The sequence below is a fragment of the Xenopus laevis genome, chromosome 6L (genome assembly GCF_017654675.1).
Source record: "Xenopus laevis strain J_2021 chromosome 6L, Xenopus_laevis_v10.1, whole genome shotgun sequence".
NCBI classification, from domain to species: Eukaryota; Metazoa; Chordata; class Amphibia; order Anura; family Pipidae; genus Xenopus; species Xenopus laevis.
In genome coordinates, this window is record NC_054381.1 from 29,561,125 (window position 1) to 29,581,522 (window position 20,398).

Here is a 20,398-nt window from a genome sequence, read left to right on the forward strand (position 1 = left end):
TTTATACTTTATGATTAATATCACTCCCCTCCCTTCCCCCCCAGCAGCCCATCAGCAGAACAATGGGAATCTAACATGATAACAGCTCCCGGACACCTGCATTGCTAAAAAAACGCTCTTATGATATGAGAAAAGCACTCAATAGTACAAAATCCAAGTCTGGCTAATCCAAGTCACGACTCTTTCAGTTACATTGAGGGGGAGAAACAATAGCTTATCTGAAAGCAGTTTCATTTTGAAGGGCTGGCTCTTTCTGAAAGCACATCACCAGGGACAATGACCTGAGCTGCCTACACACTAATATTACAACTAAAAATATACACTTATTGGTTCAAGAATAAAGTTTTAAATGATAGAATGAATTACGTGCAATTTACAATACCATAAAAATCATAAAGATCTGAATGATACTTTTTCAAAATGTAGTGCAGAGATGTAATAGTGCACCAGTGTTGCCCCACCCCATGACCCGCTCGGATACCAAAGAGGTGAGTGCAGAGCAGGTGAGGGTGGAAGCAGCCCCAAATTAGCCCCTGAGTAAAACTCCAAAGTGTCTCAGTGGGGAAAGATCTAGTGCAACAGCAGCAGGAAGGCAAGACTAGATGTACCATATCACAAAGACTCAGTGCTCCATCTTTTATTCTCCAGCTCAGAGGACTTGTAGGGAAGGCAGGAAGCAGACAATGAATAAATCTCTCTGAGATATTTCCTTTAAAATAAAACAATAGCCTGACTTTAGCCAACAATATTTTAGTGCAATTGTGCAAATCATATACTGTGGGTCCATATTTACTATTCTTATCTAAATATTTTTCTGTGGGGGAGAAACAAAGAATGAACTGCACAAGATTAATACAACAGGTCACAGTTGAGAAAAGAGTTTGTTTATTTAAAGGCCAGCAATTTGATCATAATAAATAATTTAACATACTCATGTGGTCACAGATGTTTTTCATGCTCTGAACACAGTGATAAACATAAGGAGGAGAAGGATTGAGCTTAATCTGCTGCTCAGGAACAGGCAGAACAAGGGTATTTGGCAATAGCATGGATCGGAATACTTGAGAAAAAACCCATAGGGTAATGGCTCTGCTCTTTCTGGAGAGGCCTGGCCAATGCAACGGATGCACATGGTAAGTCTTAAATGTCCATTCACTGAGACAGGGATGAAGTTATCGTCTGAAACATATACATTACCCAGGTACAGCTTCTGTGCTTCTCCATGTGCAACCTCCAGTTTAGGAACAGTAGTCTCCTATGAAAGAGCATTCCAATAGGTATAGTTCTTTCACAACAGTGTTTCATAAGAGAACAAATATTTATGGTCAGGGCACACAGGCAGAAAAAACTTCAGAGGAAACACAGGCCGAGGAAACTTTGGACGACATCGGAAAACGAAACGCTCCGAGTTTCATCCTGCCGGTGATTTACATTTTAGCCACCGGAAGGCAGGGTAGGCAGTTTGGGGAGATGAGTCATCCCGAAGAAGAGGAGATTTGTCGCCGGGCGACTAATCTCCCCGAATCTGCCTGTGTGCCCTGACCCTTAGGGTCTTTGGTGTAATTAGAGATGCCCTGATGCTGGTCCAGGTCAATTTAGATTTGTGAGAGTGGAATTTCTAAACTATAATGGGTCTTGTTAATCTAAGTGAGTGCAACACAGGAATATAAATGGGAGAGAGTAACTGCCTCCCCCATTCTCAGCCCCATACACTCACCTGGCAGGATAGATTATCAGTCTAGGCAGACCGACTGATCCAATGGGATCACAGAAACTGCCTTTCCGACCAAGAGATAGCAAGACTGTAAAGCAAACGTTTTTGGTTTATGAGCGCCAACCTTTGGGCAAGGCCCCCTATGTAAACATCACTGTATCTGACATTTAGTCACAGTTCTAGGCTTACGGGAATGTTTGTCCATTGAAGGGATTTGCTGTAATCGATTTCAGTGCGATTAATACATTAAAATGAGAAGTTGCAATACCCAGCATGAACACAGACCATTTGCAGTTAATAATAAGCGAGTTCCAATAATATGTTGCAATGTTCCATTAATTTAATGAGGGTGGCCTGTCTGTGGACCAGAGAAGTTCTACAAATGGCCATTTGGTCTGTAGACAGTGTTTGACAGGAGTATCGTCCGTCTGTAACCTCGGGTCTTTAAAGCCCATCACTGCTGTTCCTTCTGTGTAAGCGACCTACCACGAGTATAGGAGTGCTTAATTAGTCACAGATAAAAGCAGAACAAGCGAGGAATAACCTTCTACAAGGAAATGTTACAACAGCTTCAATATAAATCAGCTTTGCTTTGCTCGCCTTGCAATTGCAATTTCTGCTATTTGGTTTCTGGAATCCAAATTACCCAGACAACCATGCATATCAATGGAATATGAATAGGAGAGGGTCTGAAAAGAAAGCCACGTAATAAAAATTAGCAATAATAATACATTTGTAGTCTTACAGAGCATTTGTTTTTAGATGGGGTCACTGACCCCCAATTGAAAATTGGAAAGAGTCAGAAGAAATTTAAAAACTATAAAAAAGAAAATCAAGGTCAGTTGCTCAGAATCAGACATTTTATGACACAATAAAAGATAACTTAAAAGTGAACCACTCCTTTAAAGGAAAATTCAACCCTGCGAACTAATAAAACCCCTTACCCTCCATAGTACCCCCTCCATGCACAGGTGTTAACATCTGTAAATGCCCCTCTTTGCAGAGTCAGCTCACGGGCGCCATCTTCCGGTGCTTCAGTAATCTTTGGGTCTTCTTCTGGTGTATCGGTAATTTTCATCACTTTCAGGGCATGCAAAGTTATCACGAAGCGGAAAACTGCTCCACTTGCGCATGCGCCCATAAGGCTCTTACTTACTGAAGATTACCGAAGCACTGAAGATGGCGCCCATGAGCTCCGCTGCGCTGACTCTGCAATGAGGGGTAATTACAGGATATGGGGCATTTACAGGTATTAACACCTGTGCGAGGGAGTAGGGACTATGGAGGGTTGGGGTTTTTATTAGTTGGGGGGTTGAATACGTGTTAAATGGCCCACTAGTTAACATACATTAAACAGGTTTCAGGAGCTGATGTTCATCCTTGGGGTATTTTTTTCAAGACGAGAGAATACAGAGAATAGTGAGACCTGGATGTAGAAGTGCTCTAGGCGTGAATACTATGGGATGTTCGCTTGAACCCCTTTTTGCCCGTTTGCTCCCGGTCTATGTAAATAAACCCTTATTTCCCCAGATAAGTGGCCCTGTATCTTCTCTCTCTTTTCATACCCATAAGCCTCTGCCCCCTCCTGTCTATCTCAATACCCCTAACAATGAAAAAGCAGTAAAAACGGGGACAACATTGTTGAAAAATGTCATGCTACAGAATTGGACCAGTTCAAGGGTTTGTTTCCATTTACCGAGAAACGTCAACAACTGGTATGTAAGAAATGTTAGCTATGCAACATGTTTGTTTCTCAGATACATTTGCATTGGTTTTTGTTTATTTGAACGCTGCCATGGTTATCCCGCAAATCATTATGCAGCAAAGAACAAGAGGGAAAGCAGGGCTGCATCTGTACATACTTAGCCGTAATGCGCCTATTCCTTCTGAAAATTAAAATAGAACATATTGATAGAATACCTTTAGCCTAATTCTTCTTGTTTAGTTAAAAGGGAATTTTTCAACACCAGAAATGAGCCAAGATAATGACTTTGGTGCCACAAATGCACATCATTACTAGATGCTCCATGATTTTGTTTTCTATCTCCCAAATTCTAGAGGAAATACAATTTAAGTCTGTGTTCCAAAACAGTTTGAGTAAAGACTTTGCCATGTAATAACAACACTTAGTCAATAAAGTAAACCGTTAATAACACAGACAGATTCGGGGACATTAGTGGGCCAACGACAAATCTTGTCTTCTTCAGGGCAACTAACCTCCCCGAACTGCCTCCCCTGCCTTCTCATCGGCTAAAATGTAAATCGCCGGTGGGATGGAACTTGGATCGATTTGTTTTCTGAAGTCACCCGGAGTTGCCTGACGAGGAAGCTTCGGGCGACTTCGGGAAAACTAATTGCTCCAAGCGCCACCCATCCTGCGATTTACATTTTAGCCGACAAAAAGGCAGGGGAGGCAGTTTGGGAGATTAGTAGCCCCTAAAAAGAGGAGATTTGTTGTCGGGCGACTAATTTCGTGGAATCTGCACACAGCCCTGACCCTAAACCTTCCGAAGAACAAATTATCAAGTGCCTTCAATTCTGTATCAAGCGATGCAACTTGTGTTAAGTAAACTTGTTTTGTTTTTATCACAATGTACTGGGTTTATTTTGAACCCAAGAACAATGTAAGGGAACAGTGATTACTGGGTCTCCTGGAGACTGCAGGATCCACAACAGGTGGATATTTGCCTCTAAATATTGTCTGACTCACTGTAAAATTTCTTTAAAGGGTTGTTCGCCTTTATTTTAACTTTTAGTATGATGTAGAGACCATTTGCAATTGTTTTTCATTTATTATTATTTGGAGAGCTGTTGAAAAAAAGCTAAATAACTCAAAAACCACAGTTTGCAATTTCAGCAATCTGGTTGCAAGGGTCCAAATTACCTTAGCAACCATGCACTGATTTGAATAAGAGACTGGAATATGCATAGGAGAGGCGTGAATAGATAAAAAAAGATGAGTAATAAAAATACATACATTAATACATTGGTGGCCTTACAGAGCATTTGTTTTTTAGATGGGGTCAGGGACCTCCATTTGAAAGCTGGAAAGAGTCAGTAATAATAATAATTATTCCAATTATTATAGTAATACTCTCAAAAATATAAAAAAAACAATTGAAAATGTGCTTTTAATTGGCTATTCTATAACATACTAATAGTTAATTTAAAGGTGAACTACCCCTTGTGCCCAGGAGGAATCAAAAGATTTGCCACATCATCCCAGCAATTGGTTGTTTCTGGTAGGGCTTGTACAACTTATAAGAAATCTGTATCATTTTCCCTGTGCTGAGGTGGGTTTCCTCTAGGTGCTCCACTTTCTTTCCACAACCCAAAGACATACAGGCTCCTTATACAATTGACCCTACTGTGTGTGAATGTGACAGGAGATCAGTGATTGGCTGAAAAGACATCCACAAACATATATCACAGTTCTATATGTAGCCGTTAAAGAGCTTCCAATCTATTTAAAGGCATCGCTCTTGTAATTGGCACAGGGCAGCAAACAAACAGGGCCTCTGTGTAGTGCTTGCTGTCAGCATATAAGGAGCCCAGTGATTACTAAGGGAACTGTCATTAAGATACAGTGGTTTCACAATGCGATGCTACAGTCATGAACTCTGGCTGTACAGGAAATTGAGTTTTTGGGGAATGGCTCCCTTTATCTTAGGAGATTCAGATAAATGAGAACAGCCAGTATAAATTATTTGACAAAATGAAGAAATGAAACATACCTTCTCGTTGTGGTTAGACTGCCTTAATCCATTGTAATGATACACAGTAAAAGATTCTGGAACTTTTGAACTCTTAAAGCAAACAAAAAGAGAAGAGGTTAAAAGCTCTTATATGGAGGAAGAATTTCATGTCATACGGATACATTTGTGAGTTTAACATGATAATATTCACAGCCCCCGACCATCTTTGTTAACTACTGCTAACTATCCATGAAGGATATGGATTATAATATGTGTCAGCTTTCAAACTGTTCGGGCGCAACCCTCTACCTGGGTGACAATTCCTTATGAAAAGGACTTAATGCACAGGAGGTGCTGTGTCTATTCCGAGAAAGAAGCTGACAGTTTTAAAGGAAAACACTGAACACACAAAGTGATTCATGTGTATACGTCTATATACACAAACTGTGCCATGGTGTTTACTGCTGTGCTTGATTGTGGGAAATGCAGAGCTTTGTTACCATGCTTGTTTGTGTGATGAAAGCTCATGTGATTTTAAGGATTCGATTCGGACAAATCCAAAAAAATCTAAATCCTGGCCAAATTCCAGACAGATTTCTGGATTTAGTGCATCCCAAATGATGGAACTCCAAGGGGGTTATTTATTAGAGAAATATTAGAGTTTTCTTTTTTTTCTATACAAATTTTTAATGGAAAAAAAACCTCAGGATTTTTCTGAATTTATTAAACCCCGAGGGTGTTAACATACATAGTAACATAGTAACATAGTAACATAGTAAGTAAGGTTGAAAAAAGACACATGTCCATCGAGTTCAACCTTTTTTTTTTTTTGTTTATTAACTACCTATCTGCCAGTTGATCCAGAGGAAGGCAAAAAACCCATCTGAAGCCTCTCCAATTTGCCTTAGAGGGGGAAAAATTCCTTCCTGACTCCAAAATGGCAATCGGATTAGTCCCTGGATCAACTTGGACTATGAGCTATTTCCCATAACCCTGTATTCCCTTACTTGCTAAAAAGCCATCCAACCCCTTCTTAAAGCTATCTAATGTATCAGCCTGTACAACTGATTCAGGGAGAGAATTCCACATCTTCACAGCTCTCACTGTAAAAAACCCCTTCCGAATATTTAGGCGGAACCTCTTTTCTTCTAATCGGAATGGGTGACCTCGTGTCAGCTGGAAAGACCTACTGGTAAATAAAGCATTAGAGAGATTGTTATATGATCCCTTTATATATTTATACATAGTCATCATATCACCCCTTAAGCGCCTCTTCTCCAGCGTGAACATCCCCAATTTGGCCAGTCTTTCCTCATAGCTAAGATTTTCAATACCTTTTACCAGCTTAGTTGCTCTTCTCTGTACCCTCTCTAATACAATAATGTCCTGTTTGAGTGATGGAGACCAAAACTGTACAGCATATTCTAGATGGGGCCTTACAAGTGCTCTATACAGTGGAAGAATGACCCCCTCCTCCCGTGACTCTATGCCCCTTTTAATACAGCTCAAGACCTTATTTGCCCTTGATGCTGCTGACTGGCATTGCTTGCTACAGCCAAGTTTATCATCTACAAGGACTCCAAGGTCCTTTTCCATAATGGATTTGCCTAGTGCAGTCCCATTTAGGGTATAAGTGGCTTGGATATTTTTACATCCCAGGTGCATGACTTTACATTTATCAACATTGAATCTCATTTGCCACTTAGCTGCCCAGATTGCCAGTTTGTCAAGATCCTGTTGCAAGGATGCCACATCCTGGATGGAATTAATTGGGCTGGATAATTTTGTGTCATCTGCAAACACTGATACATTACTTACAACACCCTCCCCTAAGTCATTAATGAACAAGTTAAATAAAAGTGGACCCAATACTGAGCCCTGGGGGACCCCACTAAGAACCTTACTCCAAGTAGAGAATGTCCCATTAACAACCACCCTCTGTACCCGATCCTGTAGCCAGTTTCCTATCCATGTGCAAACGACTTCATTAAGCCCAACAGACCTTAGTTTAGAAAGCAGTCGTTTGTGGGGCACAGTATCAAACGCTTTGGCAAAATCCAAATAGATCACATCTACTGCCCCCCCACTATCCAGAATCTTACTTACCACATCATAAAATGCAATCAAATTCGTCTGACATGACCTATCCTTCATAAAGCCATGCTGATTGTTGCTCATAATGCCATTCATTAGGACAAAATTTTGTATGTGATCCCTTAACAAGCCTTCAAATAATTTGCCCACCACAGATGTCAAGCTTACTGGCCTATAATTGCCAGGCTGAGATCGTAATCCCTTTTTAAATATTGGAATAACATCAGCTTTTCTCCAATCCATAGGCACCATACCAGATGACAGTGAATCTGAGAAAATCAGAAATAAGGGCTGGTCTAAAACTGAACTAAGCTCTCTTAGAACCCGGGGGTGTATGCCATCAGGCCCTGGAGCCTTGTTTACATTAATTTGTATTAAAGCTTTTTGAATCATATCCTGAGTCAGCCACTGACTAGATTGAGCTGAACCATTCGTGCAGTTATTAAGTGAGCCTGTGAACCCAGACTCCTCTATTGTATACACTGAAGAAAAGAACTGATTTAACACATTTGCCTTATCTGTATCTGTTACAACCATACTGGTACCATTATTTAATGGAGCAACACTCTCAACCTGCATCTTTTTACTATTAATATATTTAAAAAACTTTTTAGGGTTAGTTTTCACCTCCACCGCAATTAACTCTTCATTTCTTTTCTTAGCCTTCCGGATTGCTGATTTACAACATTTATTACAGTGTTTATATTCATTAAATGCAGCTTCTGTCCCTACAGATTTGTAGTTTTTAAATGCCTTTCTCTTCTTTCCCATTAACATCTTTACCTCTGTATTAAGCCACACAGGATGATTCTTAGAGCTTCTACGTTTAGTCCTTAAGGGAATAAATTGAGAACAGTAATGATTTAATATCATTTTAAAGGACAACCATTTCTGTTCTGTGTTTTTAGCTGAAAACCTAATGCCCCAATCAATGCTCTGTAGGGCAGCCCTCAAGGCACTAAAATTAGCTTTGGCAAAATTCATGGTTTTTGTTGCCCCAGTATATTTTTGTTTTTTGCACCAGACATTAAAAGATATAACATTATGGTCACTATTACCCAGGGGTTCAATGACTTGCACATTTGCTATAAGTTCTGGGTCATTTGAGATCACTAAATCAAGAATAGCATTTTTTCTGGTAGGCTCCTCAACAACCTGTGCTAAAAAATTGTCGTGCAATAAGTTTATAAACTTGCTCCCATTAACTGATCTAGCAGTACCGTTGCTCCAGTCAATATCTGGGTAATTAAAATCCCCCATTATCATTACTTTACCTAAACTAGCAGCCTTTTCTATTTGCATTAGGAGCTTTGTCTCTTCCTCCTCACTTACATTAGGGGGTCTATAGCATACTCCTACAATTAATTTGCTGGATTCTTTACAATTGGTGAAGAACTCCACCCATACGACTTCTGGCCCCTCATTTTCTAACATAACCTCCTCCTTTATATGAGCTTTTAAAAGTCTGAATAAAAAAGTACACCAACTCAGTCCTGCCGAGTTCATGTGCCGAAGATATCCTGATCTGAGCTGGGTTTCGTACAATAATCCGAAGATTTTGTGGTTTTCAGGCAAAAATCTGAAAAAAGGAGTTTTCAGGCATGAATTTTTTCACGTGTTTTTTCAGAAAAATTTGCTGATAAATAAGGAGAAAAAAACCCATGCGGATTTGGTCGGAGTAGCTTTCAGAAAATAACGAGATATTTTCAGATTTTGATAAATAACCCCCTTAATGTCTAGAATGCAAACTGATCACAATTGTGTGAACGAGTCCATTTCCTTTTCATACACATGGGTTTGACCAACGTGAATAGCTGGGTAGAATTACCTATGCCATAGCCCGCAAGAGTGATTGATGCTTTATCAAGGTATGGGACCTGTTATTCAGAATGCTCAGGACCTGGGGTTTTCTGGATAATGGATCTTTCTGTAATTTGATCTTCATACCTTAAGTCTACTAGGAAATCATGTAAACATCAAATAAACCCAATAGGCTGGTTCTGCTTCCACGAGGATTAATTACATCTTAGTTTGGATCAATTACAAGGTATTGTTTTATTATTACAGAGAAAAAGGAAATAACTTTTTAAAATTTGGATTATTCGATTATAACGAAGTCTATGGGAGATGGACCTTCCGTAATCCGGGGCTTTCTGGATAACGGGTTTGCGGATAACAGATCCCATACCTGTACATACATCATTACATTAGCCTTGTGACTCTAGCACGCAGTGAGCACTTGAGATAACTGGGATATGTCTTTAAATGCATTTCGACATAAGATCTGTTTCATCGCTGCTTTAGCGTGACTTCCGGCCTGGACAACATCTCAGCAGCAATTCTTTTAACTAAAAACTGCCTTATGTGACGGCACTGACATTCTGGCACCTCTAATGTTTGGAACACAATTAAACACACGCCGCTCTGACATGGGAGTCTGTCAGAATGTTTAGGCCTGAGATATTCTGTGATTGTTTTGCTTCTCAAATTAGCCTCAGCACCACGCAAATGCAAATCAGAAAGAAAAGACTGCTGAGTGACAAGCAGATAGGCATTAACGCACAACAACATGGCAGTTCCATGAAGGATGCTCCGTACCTGCTCCAGGAAAAATTCCACCAGAAAAGGTCCCAGTAAAATAATACCTAGTCCTTCTGGGTCTAATTTAGTCTTCATGAGATTTACACTAGAAAACAATGTAGAAAAAAACAATAAGCAGAGGAATAATTTGCCGTTCCGCGTTCCTAAGATATGGGACAGCACAATGTGTTTCTGCCAAGAAAAAGCAGGCAGCTCTGTGTAGAGTTATCGTGACACATTCATCAGAATGCCATCTCCTTTGCCAAACAGTTATTTTAAGACTACATAATTTTATGATTAAAACCAAAACACTGATAATAATTCTCCAAGAAAAACCCATATTAGGAAAAAATGCTTTCAGGCTTTTTGACAAGTACATTTTTGCTTAAAAACAAGTTGGAACGGCCCAGTATTCATTGCAATACTCTTGTTGTTAAACATTACGGACATTTTTGGGCACACGCTGACAACGTGGACTTTATAAATATTGCCATCATTTAGTAGTCATTCAGAAGTCTGTCTGAGCACATTCAGCTGCACTGAGCACTTGGCTGGTGCCTTTAGTAACTCATTAAAGAATGCTAGCTAGATGAGGATGTCCTAAGGATGAAAACCAGTGCAGCCAAAATGTATAGGGATCATACATTTCAGAGAAACAGAGAAAGGAGAAGGAAAGGTATAATCACTGGGGGTGTCAAATGGCACCCTCAGTCATTAGAAACAATTACCTGAAACCCCAGGCCAGTGCTCCTTTTTGCTAAAAACCAAACATGCATACGCAGGTAGAGTGAAAAGCTGGCTTTTTAATTTATTACCCATGCACAAATAGCCTTGGCCACAGAAATGGATCCACAAAAAAAGAGGATGAGGTTGGCATGATGCTCCTACAGTAGTAGTGCAGTTTTCAGCAAACAGGAGCACCAGCTCGGTGTTTCAGGTAACCAATTACAATCACAGTTGTTTAAAGCGGTTAATGAAAACGTGTCACTGGTTGCTACAAAAGTACTGAACTGCTTCAATGTATCTCTAGCCTTGTTAGGAAACAAGCCCTGGACAAAATGTTGAGTCTCCAAAGGGGGCTTGAAGCAAATACCTCTGAAGACTACTACTATAGAAAGACGTTCCCTTCTAAATGCAGCGAGGTTCAAGTTGTTCATGACAATATAATAATGGCTGGAATTCCCATGAGCTGCTTCCCATTACTCTCTAGGCAAAATGATAATCGCTCCCATGTGTTGCAAGCCCCAAGATTAGAAGGTAGAATAGGAAGCAGCTCCTGGGAATTCCAGGTATTTAATTGTCCAGATTTCACCCAAGAAAATATCAGGGAGCAAGACGCCATATTTGCCACTGGGTTAAAACTGGCAAAGCTACTAAAATATCCACTGATTTATTCCTTTAGTCAAAGGTTATTGTACTATATGCCACCAGTATATTCCAAAAGCCATTTTTTCCACTGGGTTGCAATACAAGTAAATGTACAGCTCTGTGTATACATGTAGCGCTATGTAATTAAGGATATACATGCATACACATGGATGGAATCAAAAGTTTGAGACCTATGTTGGGCAGAAGCCACACTGTCAACTAGGTTGCACAGTTTGGTCTAATCACTGTAGCTTGTTCTAGTAAGTTGCACGGCATCCTATCTAGGGGTTGGCATCCCTACTACTATATTGCAATGATCAGAATGATTGGCTGCTGTGCAAAGAATGATGTACAGCTCTGGCCTTAGGCTGCCAGTAAACATCAACATACAGCATTTTCCAAGCACTACTGGTTCCCAGCAAGTGTTTCTGTTGATTTCCACCCTATTGGCTGGAATTTAAATATTCATCAGGAAACATTCTGAAAACAACGAGCAACTGTTTGACACTTCCTAAAAAAAGTTCACCTTTCAACACTTTTTTTAGTTGTTGGTTTCAGACAGTTCACCAGAAATAAAGACTTTTTTCCGTTACTTTTGTATTTTCTATTTGTGACCGTTCTAACACTGAAGTATAAAAATTTAATTTTTCACGTTCTTATGTCTTTCTGAAACAGCTGTAGGGGGGGGGTCGCTGACTCTGTAACTAAATTGATGCATTAGTTGAGGCATTTCTTATATTTGTCCCTGCTGAGCCGAATCCCGAGTTTCATTAAAGGCAGCTGCTAGAATTGATACAATAGTAACTAATATTTCAGAGATGCTGCTGAGAAATGAATCAACTAATGGAGCAACAGTGTAACAGTTCCTGAATTACTGAGCGTCCAGACTGAAATGCCAGATACAGGAACATTCAGCTTTAAACGTATATTTTGAAAAATATGGAAAAAGGAGAAAACATGGGAAATATTCTCATGAACAATCTGAAAACAACTGAACTGAAATAAAAAGTGTTTGGAAGGTGTACAGCCCCCTTTGTTCACCTTTAAATTAACCTTTATTATGATGTAGATTTTTTTTATTATTTGTGGTTTTTGAGTTATTTAGCATTGTATTCAGCAGCTCTCCAGTTTGTGATTTCAGCAATCTGGTTTGCTATGGAACAGATTACCCTAGCAACCATGCACTGATTTGAATAAGAGACTGGACTATTAATAGGAAAGGGTCCAAATAGAAAGATAAGTAAAAGAAAAAAAGCTATAACATTTGTAGGATTAGATGGGGTCAGTGACCCCCACTTGAAAGTTGGAAAGACTCAGAAGAAGAAAGCAAATAATTCAAAAACTATAGAAAGTTTCTTAGAATGAGCCATTCTATTATATACTAAAAGTTAACTTAAAGGTGAACCACCCTTTAACAGCAGGCCACTAACACTAGCTGGCAGTCATGCAATCAATTCATAAAGTCACTTTTGCTAACATTTTCCAGTATCTCTGCATATTTGTAGGAATGTTGCTCATATTGTGACCATGGCATAGACCAGATAAAAAATCTCCAGTTCTGGCAGAACGCATGGTGTCTGTGCAGTGCAGTTCCTAAAGCTGCCAATATTGGAAATGCATGAAGATTCCTCCATATGGGACAGTCCATATGTGCTGATCGCATATGAAATATACTTACTACTCTGTATCCGACACAAGATCCAAAGCTTTCATGACATCCTCTAGCAAGGCATCAGGAATGAATCCATTATCTGTTTAAAAAAGAAAAAAAAATATATTGAGATTTATGCCCTCAAATATCAAAGACTGTACATGAATGCATTTAAAAGAAGGAAACCTTTGCCTCGCAGAGTTCAAGCACTCCCTTAGGGTTACACGTGCTAATTACTCTGGGATGGCTATTAGCACACAAGTACATTAGAAGAAAGCACATATTTGTACCCTAGATAACCCTTTAACCTTTAAAAATTTAATTTTTTATGATCATGATGCACTCAGTGGAACAGCAAGACCATTTCTCATATTTTATTCCATTAAGCAGGAAGCACAGCCATTGTTAAAGCTAAAGAACCTTCTGTTGGCTGGCCTGAAAAGAGCAGGGTGGTCCGGTTCCTGTCTCGTTGGTAACAGACTGGCTCCTGAATGAATCTGGCAAGTTGAGAACATATTCAAAATTCCTAATTTAGGAAACACTGCTTTTGACTTGGCATACATGGGAGAATAAGCAATACCTATGAATGTCATTCAGTGGGGATCTATGAAAACAAACAGCGATTGTTAAATACAGTTATGAATTGGGTCACTAAGTTTTCCTTCCCTCGTTCATTTTATTCTGGAGATTTACATTGCTGCGATAAGGCAAATGGAGAGCTATTAGCCCAAGCAAGGTTTATGAAGGAGTGTCTGACTGTGAGCAGTGCCAGATGTTTTGATCACAGTGCTAGCCATCATTTGTATTACACTAAAAGCTTTGAACAGTACTTGTCCTCTTAACAGAGCTCGCTGGCCAAAATGATTCAATCCGCTGATAAGCGGTTTCTGTAAATCACCAAAAAAAAAATTCACATTTCATTTCAGATTTACATGACCAGCAGATGTTCTGTGTCTGTATTTGGAAGCCTAGTAGTGATTTTATTATGTATTAACCATTAAATGGTGACATTCTTCAGAACTATTAGGTCAGAGGGTGTATTTGTTGTACAGGTATCTGGAAAACCCATTATCCAGAAAGTGCCAAATTATGGGAAGGTCGTCTCCCATAGACTCCATTGTTACACTAATAATGTGGTTATATTTTACACATTTATGCAGAAGGAAATATCAAATAAAGACATTCTGATTAATAAAAAAACTTGAATGTGTAGTTTTCCAACAAGTCTAATATTTAAACAAAGTTAACATGGTGTGGATTTAATGAGATCTGAAATCATTTGATAAATGATAGTGGCATTCACACTTTCAAATTCGCCGCTATATCTGAACGAGATAGTAATGAGGGACTTTTTCTTTTCCAAAACAAAAACAAACCAATAACATCAAAGACATTACAATAATCCAAATGAGGTTAAATAGTCTTGTTGTTTGCCCAATTAGTGGATGTTTAAAATATACGTTGGTATCTATATATTTATATGGGAGGCAGCCGATTACATTGTCAGGTTGCGATTGCTGTGGTTACGATTAAAGGAGAAGGAAAGTTGTTTAGCACTTGGGGGTGCCAAATGTTAGGCACCCCAAGTGAATGTATTTACTTACCTGAAACCCCAGGCCGGTGCTCCTATCAGCAGAAAACTGCACCGGCCCGGGGTAATTCCAGCGAGCACCACGCATCGATCCGTTTCTGCCTTCTTCTTTCTTGCGCAGCTGCGCATGTGCATTAGAGGGAAAAGCCGAACTTTAACTAAAAAGTCAGCTTTTTCTACTGCACATGCGTCTGCCCCAGGAAAATTGAAGAAAGAAGAAGCCAGAAGAAGATCGCTCCGTGGTGCTCACTGGTATAACCCCCGGGCCGGTGCAGTTTTCTGCTGATAGGAGCACTGGCCCGGGGTTTCAGGTAAGTAAATACATTCACTTGGGGGTGCCTTACATTTGGCAACCCCAAATGCTACACAACTTTCCTTCTCCTTTAAGGGGTTAGTATATATTCTCTTTTTCTCTGTAATAATAAAACAGGAGCTTGTACTTGATCCAAACTAAGATAAAATGAATCCTTACTGAAAGGAAAAACAACATATTGGGTTTATTTAATGTTTACATGATTTTCTAGTAGACTTATGGTATGAAGATCCAAATTATGGAAAGATCTGTTATCCAGAAAACCCCACCAGCGCATTCTGAATAACAGGTCCTATACCTGTACAGGGATCTTTTGCTGCCATCCAAGAATAAAGAGCAATGTAAATGCCAGGGTTATATGTAGAGCTATGAGTGGAAGGCATCATGGTTGAAAAAGCAGTGAGTGGAGCAGAGAGTGGCAGTGTTCTGCGGTTGCAGAATGTCCAGTGACGGCTTCAATTTAACTGAATTGCAAGCAATATTCCAATTACCCGTCCCCCCAAATGCTGCTTTTGAAAGCCCTGGACATGGTAGTACAGTATGACTAAAAGCCAGTGTCATGAGATGCTTTAAAGCAGCTTTGTTTGGTCTTGCTAAGATTATATTATCACTCTTGCATTGATACAAGCCTCCAGAACAGCTATAACTAGCAGCTTTGGGCTTTAAGTTTAAACCGTTACAGTAAAAGGTGTGGGCAAGTTTAATGGACCTACTATGTTGTACATTGCAAAGCTATAGCCTTACATGGTGTTTAGGAACAGACATAGCTTAGCCCTTTGCATTACTGTACACGTTGTTAGGATTATGTTTGAATTCACGGTATCTATAAAAGGCACAAATGATGTGTTTAATACAGCAGACATAACACACTGCAAGAAGAAGTGATACAATGCATGTCCCTCTGTCAAACAAGAGCTGTTACATTAAAGAGGAGCTGGCATGAAAATGTCATCAATATAAGAAATCCAAAAAAAAAAGATATATATACATATATATATATATATATATATATATATATATATATATAACAAACAAAAAACCGCACGCGCAGGACTTATGAGGTGCAAAAAAAATAAACGATTTATTGCAACATTTCGGCTCCTGTACTCGAGCCTTGTTCAGATAAAAATTATCTAACGTTTTGGAAATGATAAGTTAGCACTAATGCATCACAGGTCTGTGCTCCTTTTGTCAAAAGACTAAATAAGAACAATTTTTTAACAAGTTAAAAAAATATATTTTCCCCCCATTTGCCTAGAATAGTAAGAGGATGCCCGTTTTAAGAGAGAAACGCTATTCCCTAATAACCCGCATTAATCAGTCTCTTTGTAAGGAGATTTTGGGCTACTTGATGTTTTTTGTCCATGCTCCAGGATCTTATCAAGCCTAAATGCACCCTAACAAGCACAACATTTTCATTATTAAAGCAGAACGTAAGGGTTTATCATTGGTCGGTGCCAATTAGTTAAGCACCCCTACGGATTGTAATCCTTTATCTCAGGTTCTGGGGCGGAAATATTTTAGTGAGAGCTGCACTATGATCTTCTGGCCTTTCCCATGGATGCCTTGCAGCTAGGGTTGACACCGGGACGGTATTTTACTGGCCTGGCCAGTAAAAATTATGGTTGATCCCAATGTTATTAATATATAGGATGTGTATATATATTGGAAGGCCGGTATTTTTTTTCAGAAAAGGTGGCAACCCTACTTGCGGCTGGTCTGGGCAGTGCACACAAGGGAGTATAAAAGAGCAGAAAAGTCAAACTTTTACTTTACTGCACGTGCGCAAAGCCCAGGGCCAGAGCCAGCTGTTTCCTTGTCCGTGGCAACCAATCAGATGATTTCTCTCACTGCTATGGATTACTGCCTAGGTGCAAATGTGCCCAGTGTTTATAAATGAGAATACAGTAGAACCCCCATTTTACATTTTTCAGGGGACCAGAAAAAAATGGTGTAAAATCCAGGAAAATGTAAAATCAGGGAAATGTAATTTGCATAATATAAAGGTGGGACCACAAAACAACAAATTGAGGTTCCATTGTATATATAAATTGTGATAATATTAGTGATTCCCCTAAAACAGAACAGAAACCACAATATACACCAGAATGATCAGAACAGCACCTATTACCCCAATTTAGGGTGTTCCACTTTGCAAAAGTAACTTCACTCCTTTTGCCATTACACCAGGACTGACTAGAGTGCTATTTGAGGCAATTGGCCTCACTAATTCAAAGATGCATATTATTTATTTATGTGTTATTGCTTTTGTTGCGATTGGGATTAGTAGTGTGTTTTTATCAGATCCTTATGAAATAAGAAGCAATTAACACAATGAAACATTTATTGGGTAGGGTTGGCTAGATCCACTCAAGAAAATGCATTGCCACATCTAGATTAACATGGGCTACAAATCTGTGGTAGCAAAAATTTCACAAAATTGTAAACCTTAGGGGGTTATTTATGAAGGGTCTAGTGATAGAGTTTTTTTTATACCTCAAATGAACTTGAATGACCTTGAAACTCAAATGGTATCTTATAAACTTGAAAGTCTGAAATTCGAACTAATAGTACCGACCCAAAAAACTCAAATTGAATTTGAACAGGAATCGATTTGAATGTCGACAAGGCTACTAACATCTTCAAATGTGTCAACGGACGTCTGCCATTGACTTCTACTTGAACTAAGCAGGTTTAAGGTATTGATCTATCAAATTTTTCCCAACTCGAATTTGTGAGTTTTGATCAAAAATTCAACTCGAAAATTTGAATTTACCATTCGAACCTTAATTAATCTGCCCCTTAATATATACTTGAAGAGGTTCTGCTATAAAGCTTAAGGAACAATGAGACATAGAAGGCTCATTGTACGACTTTCAAGTCAAGTTTCTCTATTTAATGCAGTCACCAGCTGTGTTTCATATACACACAATAATGTCTCTCTTAGCAACTGTGATAGGATCTTAAGGTCTCTGCATTCTTGTCAGTGTTTGAAACTCATAGAATTGAAGGATTATGTTTCATGGCCCTTTATAGCAATAAAAAAATGTTAGTAAGGGGTCTGTGATCCAGAGTATATTTATTTAAATTTCCCAAATGCTACAACAACTATAAGCTGTATGTGACACATCAATAACCGAAGATGTCACTACTTTGAGATACATAATTGTTCTGCCAGTGGGAGGAAAGCAAAACCAAACATTAGACCAAAAATACATACATCCACTGGAAGTGCTGACTCAGAGCCAGTGTGAGGGACAATTCTCTGCTTCCCAAATGTTCTTCATTACTGAAGCTTTCATTGCCCTACCATTGTATCAGTATTTTCCTTCATGTTGTGTGTGCTAGCATCCTTAACATCCTTTAACCCTACATAACTTCTTCCCTCCACAATCGAAAACAATTATAAAATGTAGTGGTTAAAATTAACATATAGACCGCAATGATAAGCTTATTTACATATTTTGACTTGTTTCTGGGTATCTGATTAAGAGGGATAATCTAGTGATGGGAAGAACAAAAAAAAGTGTGCAAAAAATAAAAAAATGCAAAGAACCATAGGGTCCTAATTGTCATGCTGTATTTAATTGCCTTGTTTTTATATACTTTGAAAAATAGACCCCATAGTGTGTATTGTACATTTATTATAGACCATTTTGCTCACTTATACTTATTGCTTATCACTTATTGCTCAATATACACTAGAGTCTCAAACACCCAAGTCTGCATTGAAAACCATATAAAAAGAAGACTCGGTTGGATGTTTGCAGTGTCATTTATCTGTTCAAATCAATGAACCTTACCTTCTGGATCATAGGTTTGAAATACTCTCCTTGCTTGTTCAGACGGAGTCTCGGGGGCAACAAGGGCCATTTCCTTTAAAAACAGCAAACAATGATGTTAATATGACAAAAAACACTACACAAAGCACAAGGAAATGAGAAAGAAAGTGCAGACTTGCACTGGAGATATTCTAGTTATATCATAATAAGGAGCAAATGTTTCTCAAAATACTTTTTGCATATAATGAAAATCTAACACTCCAACGTAGTATAATGGAGAAAGGTCTTTGTCCCACAGGCAGGAAACCGACATTTTCCTTGGCAGATCTTGCCTACTCTAGGCCTCCAGAAAATGTCAATTTTATCTTCTTTGCAGTCTTTTAGATGCTCTAATGCTCCTGAATGTTGTCTGTTGTAAAAGGCGGGCAGAAGACTTTCCATCACGTGGATGCCCAGCAGAAAGAACAGCCACTCGATGCAGTCATCACAACACCATTGATCATTAAAATATTTCCTCATCCTGAGCCTCCAAAGCCTAAGACACTGGCAGTTTGTTAGTACCCTCTTTATTTTTAAAGAAGTTAATCTGGGCAATTTTTCATTATTGGTTGGGTATTTAGGCTCTTCTTCTACTCTAATCCTTTTATACTATACACAACAACAAGTTAAGGCTACTGAAACACATTACATGTGGTGGGCCAAATCTGGCAGATGTTATTTGTTTATTTGGCCCCATGTGTCAATGATCGAATCACATGTGAGGACCATGAAGACATGAGGACTGCATCCATGGCCTTATATAAGAAAAGATTTAAGAAAATCTTACAATTACAAATATGAAGATTGTGATATTTATCTTGAATGTTTTCATTTTTGATTAGGATAAGACCTAGAACTAAGCAATTTAGCAAAGTAAAGGGAACAGTTGCAAGGTCACAGGCTGCATCTAGTTCAGCCCACTTCAGTGTTGCATGAACCGAGACAAAAAAAAAAAACTTAATTGAATTCAAACACTAATACCAAGGTGCCCACTGACTTGTAGGAACTATTTCCCATTAGGCTAACAGATTCATTCAATCACTCTCTTACCTTGTTCCATTGTGAAGTGATTCTGGGACTTGAAGTTTCTGCTTTTGACAGTTGGTGGTACATAGATTCTTCAGAACACAGAGTGATTTTGAATGCCAGAATAAATGTTCACAATGGGACAAGGTAAGGAAGGGGTATGGTGACATGGTGAGCCTAAGGGCAGAAGAAAATGAGGAGATGAACAACCACCAGCAACAAATCTCCTAAAAATGCCTTTCCTATTACTAACTTGTGAATCACTGCATGATCTTCTGCATTTTTCAGCAATAGCATCAGGTCGCCACATGTAAAATGTTTTACATGTGGCAATCCACGTTAGTAAACGGAAAGGCATTATCGGGAGAATTGTCACCAACAGGTCCGGACTGAGAAATAAAATAGGCCCTGGCATTTCAGGTAAACAGAGGCCCAATCAGCCCACATAGAGGCCCAAACAGCCCCCACCAGCCCACTAAATACTGACTTTCTATGGCATCTTATAGCAGCCCCTCACAGATTGCCATTCCGGGCCTGGTCACCAA

General features: G+C 39.1%; 1 protein-coding gene across 4 annotated transcripts in view; it reads right to left on the reverse strand.

Annotated features, from left to right (window-relative positions):
- Positions 1 to 868: 868 nt before the first annotated feature.
- mindy3.L (MINDY lysine 48 deubiquitinase 3 A L homeolog) overlaps positions 869 to 20,398 on the reverse strand; it is a 67,161-nt gene continuing 47,631 nt past the window's right edge. For 3 of the 4 annotated variants that reach the window (XM_041565878.1, XM_018266809.2, XM_041565879.1), the window contains 5 exons: positions 18,810 to 18,882; positions 13,130 to 13,202; positions 10,102 to 10,189; positions 5,449 to 5,520; positions 869 to 2,196 (listed from right to left, as the gene is read on the reverse strand). In XM_041565878.1, coding sequence (XP_041421812.1) covers positions 2,050 to 2,196; positions 5,449 to 5,520; positions 10,102 to 10,189; positions 13,130 to 13,202; positions 18,810 to 18,882 — 453 coding nt within the window. In that variant the 3' untranslated portion in view covers positions 869 to 2,049. Of the gene's footprint in view, positions 2,404 to 5,448; positions 5,521 to 10,101; positions 10,190 to 13,129; positions 13,203 to 18,809; positions 18,883 to 20,398 lie in introns of all 4 variants that reach the window. The other variant, XM_041565880.1, reaches the window with a different exon arrangement.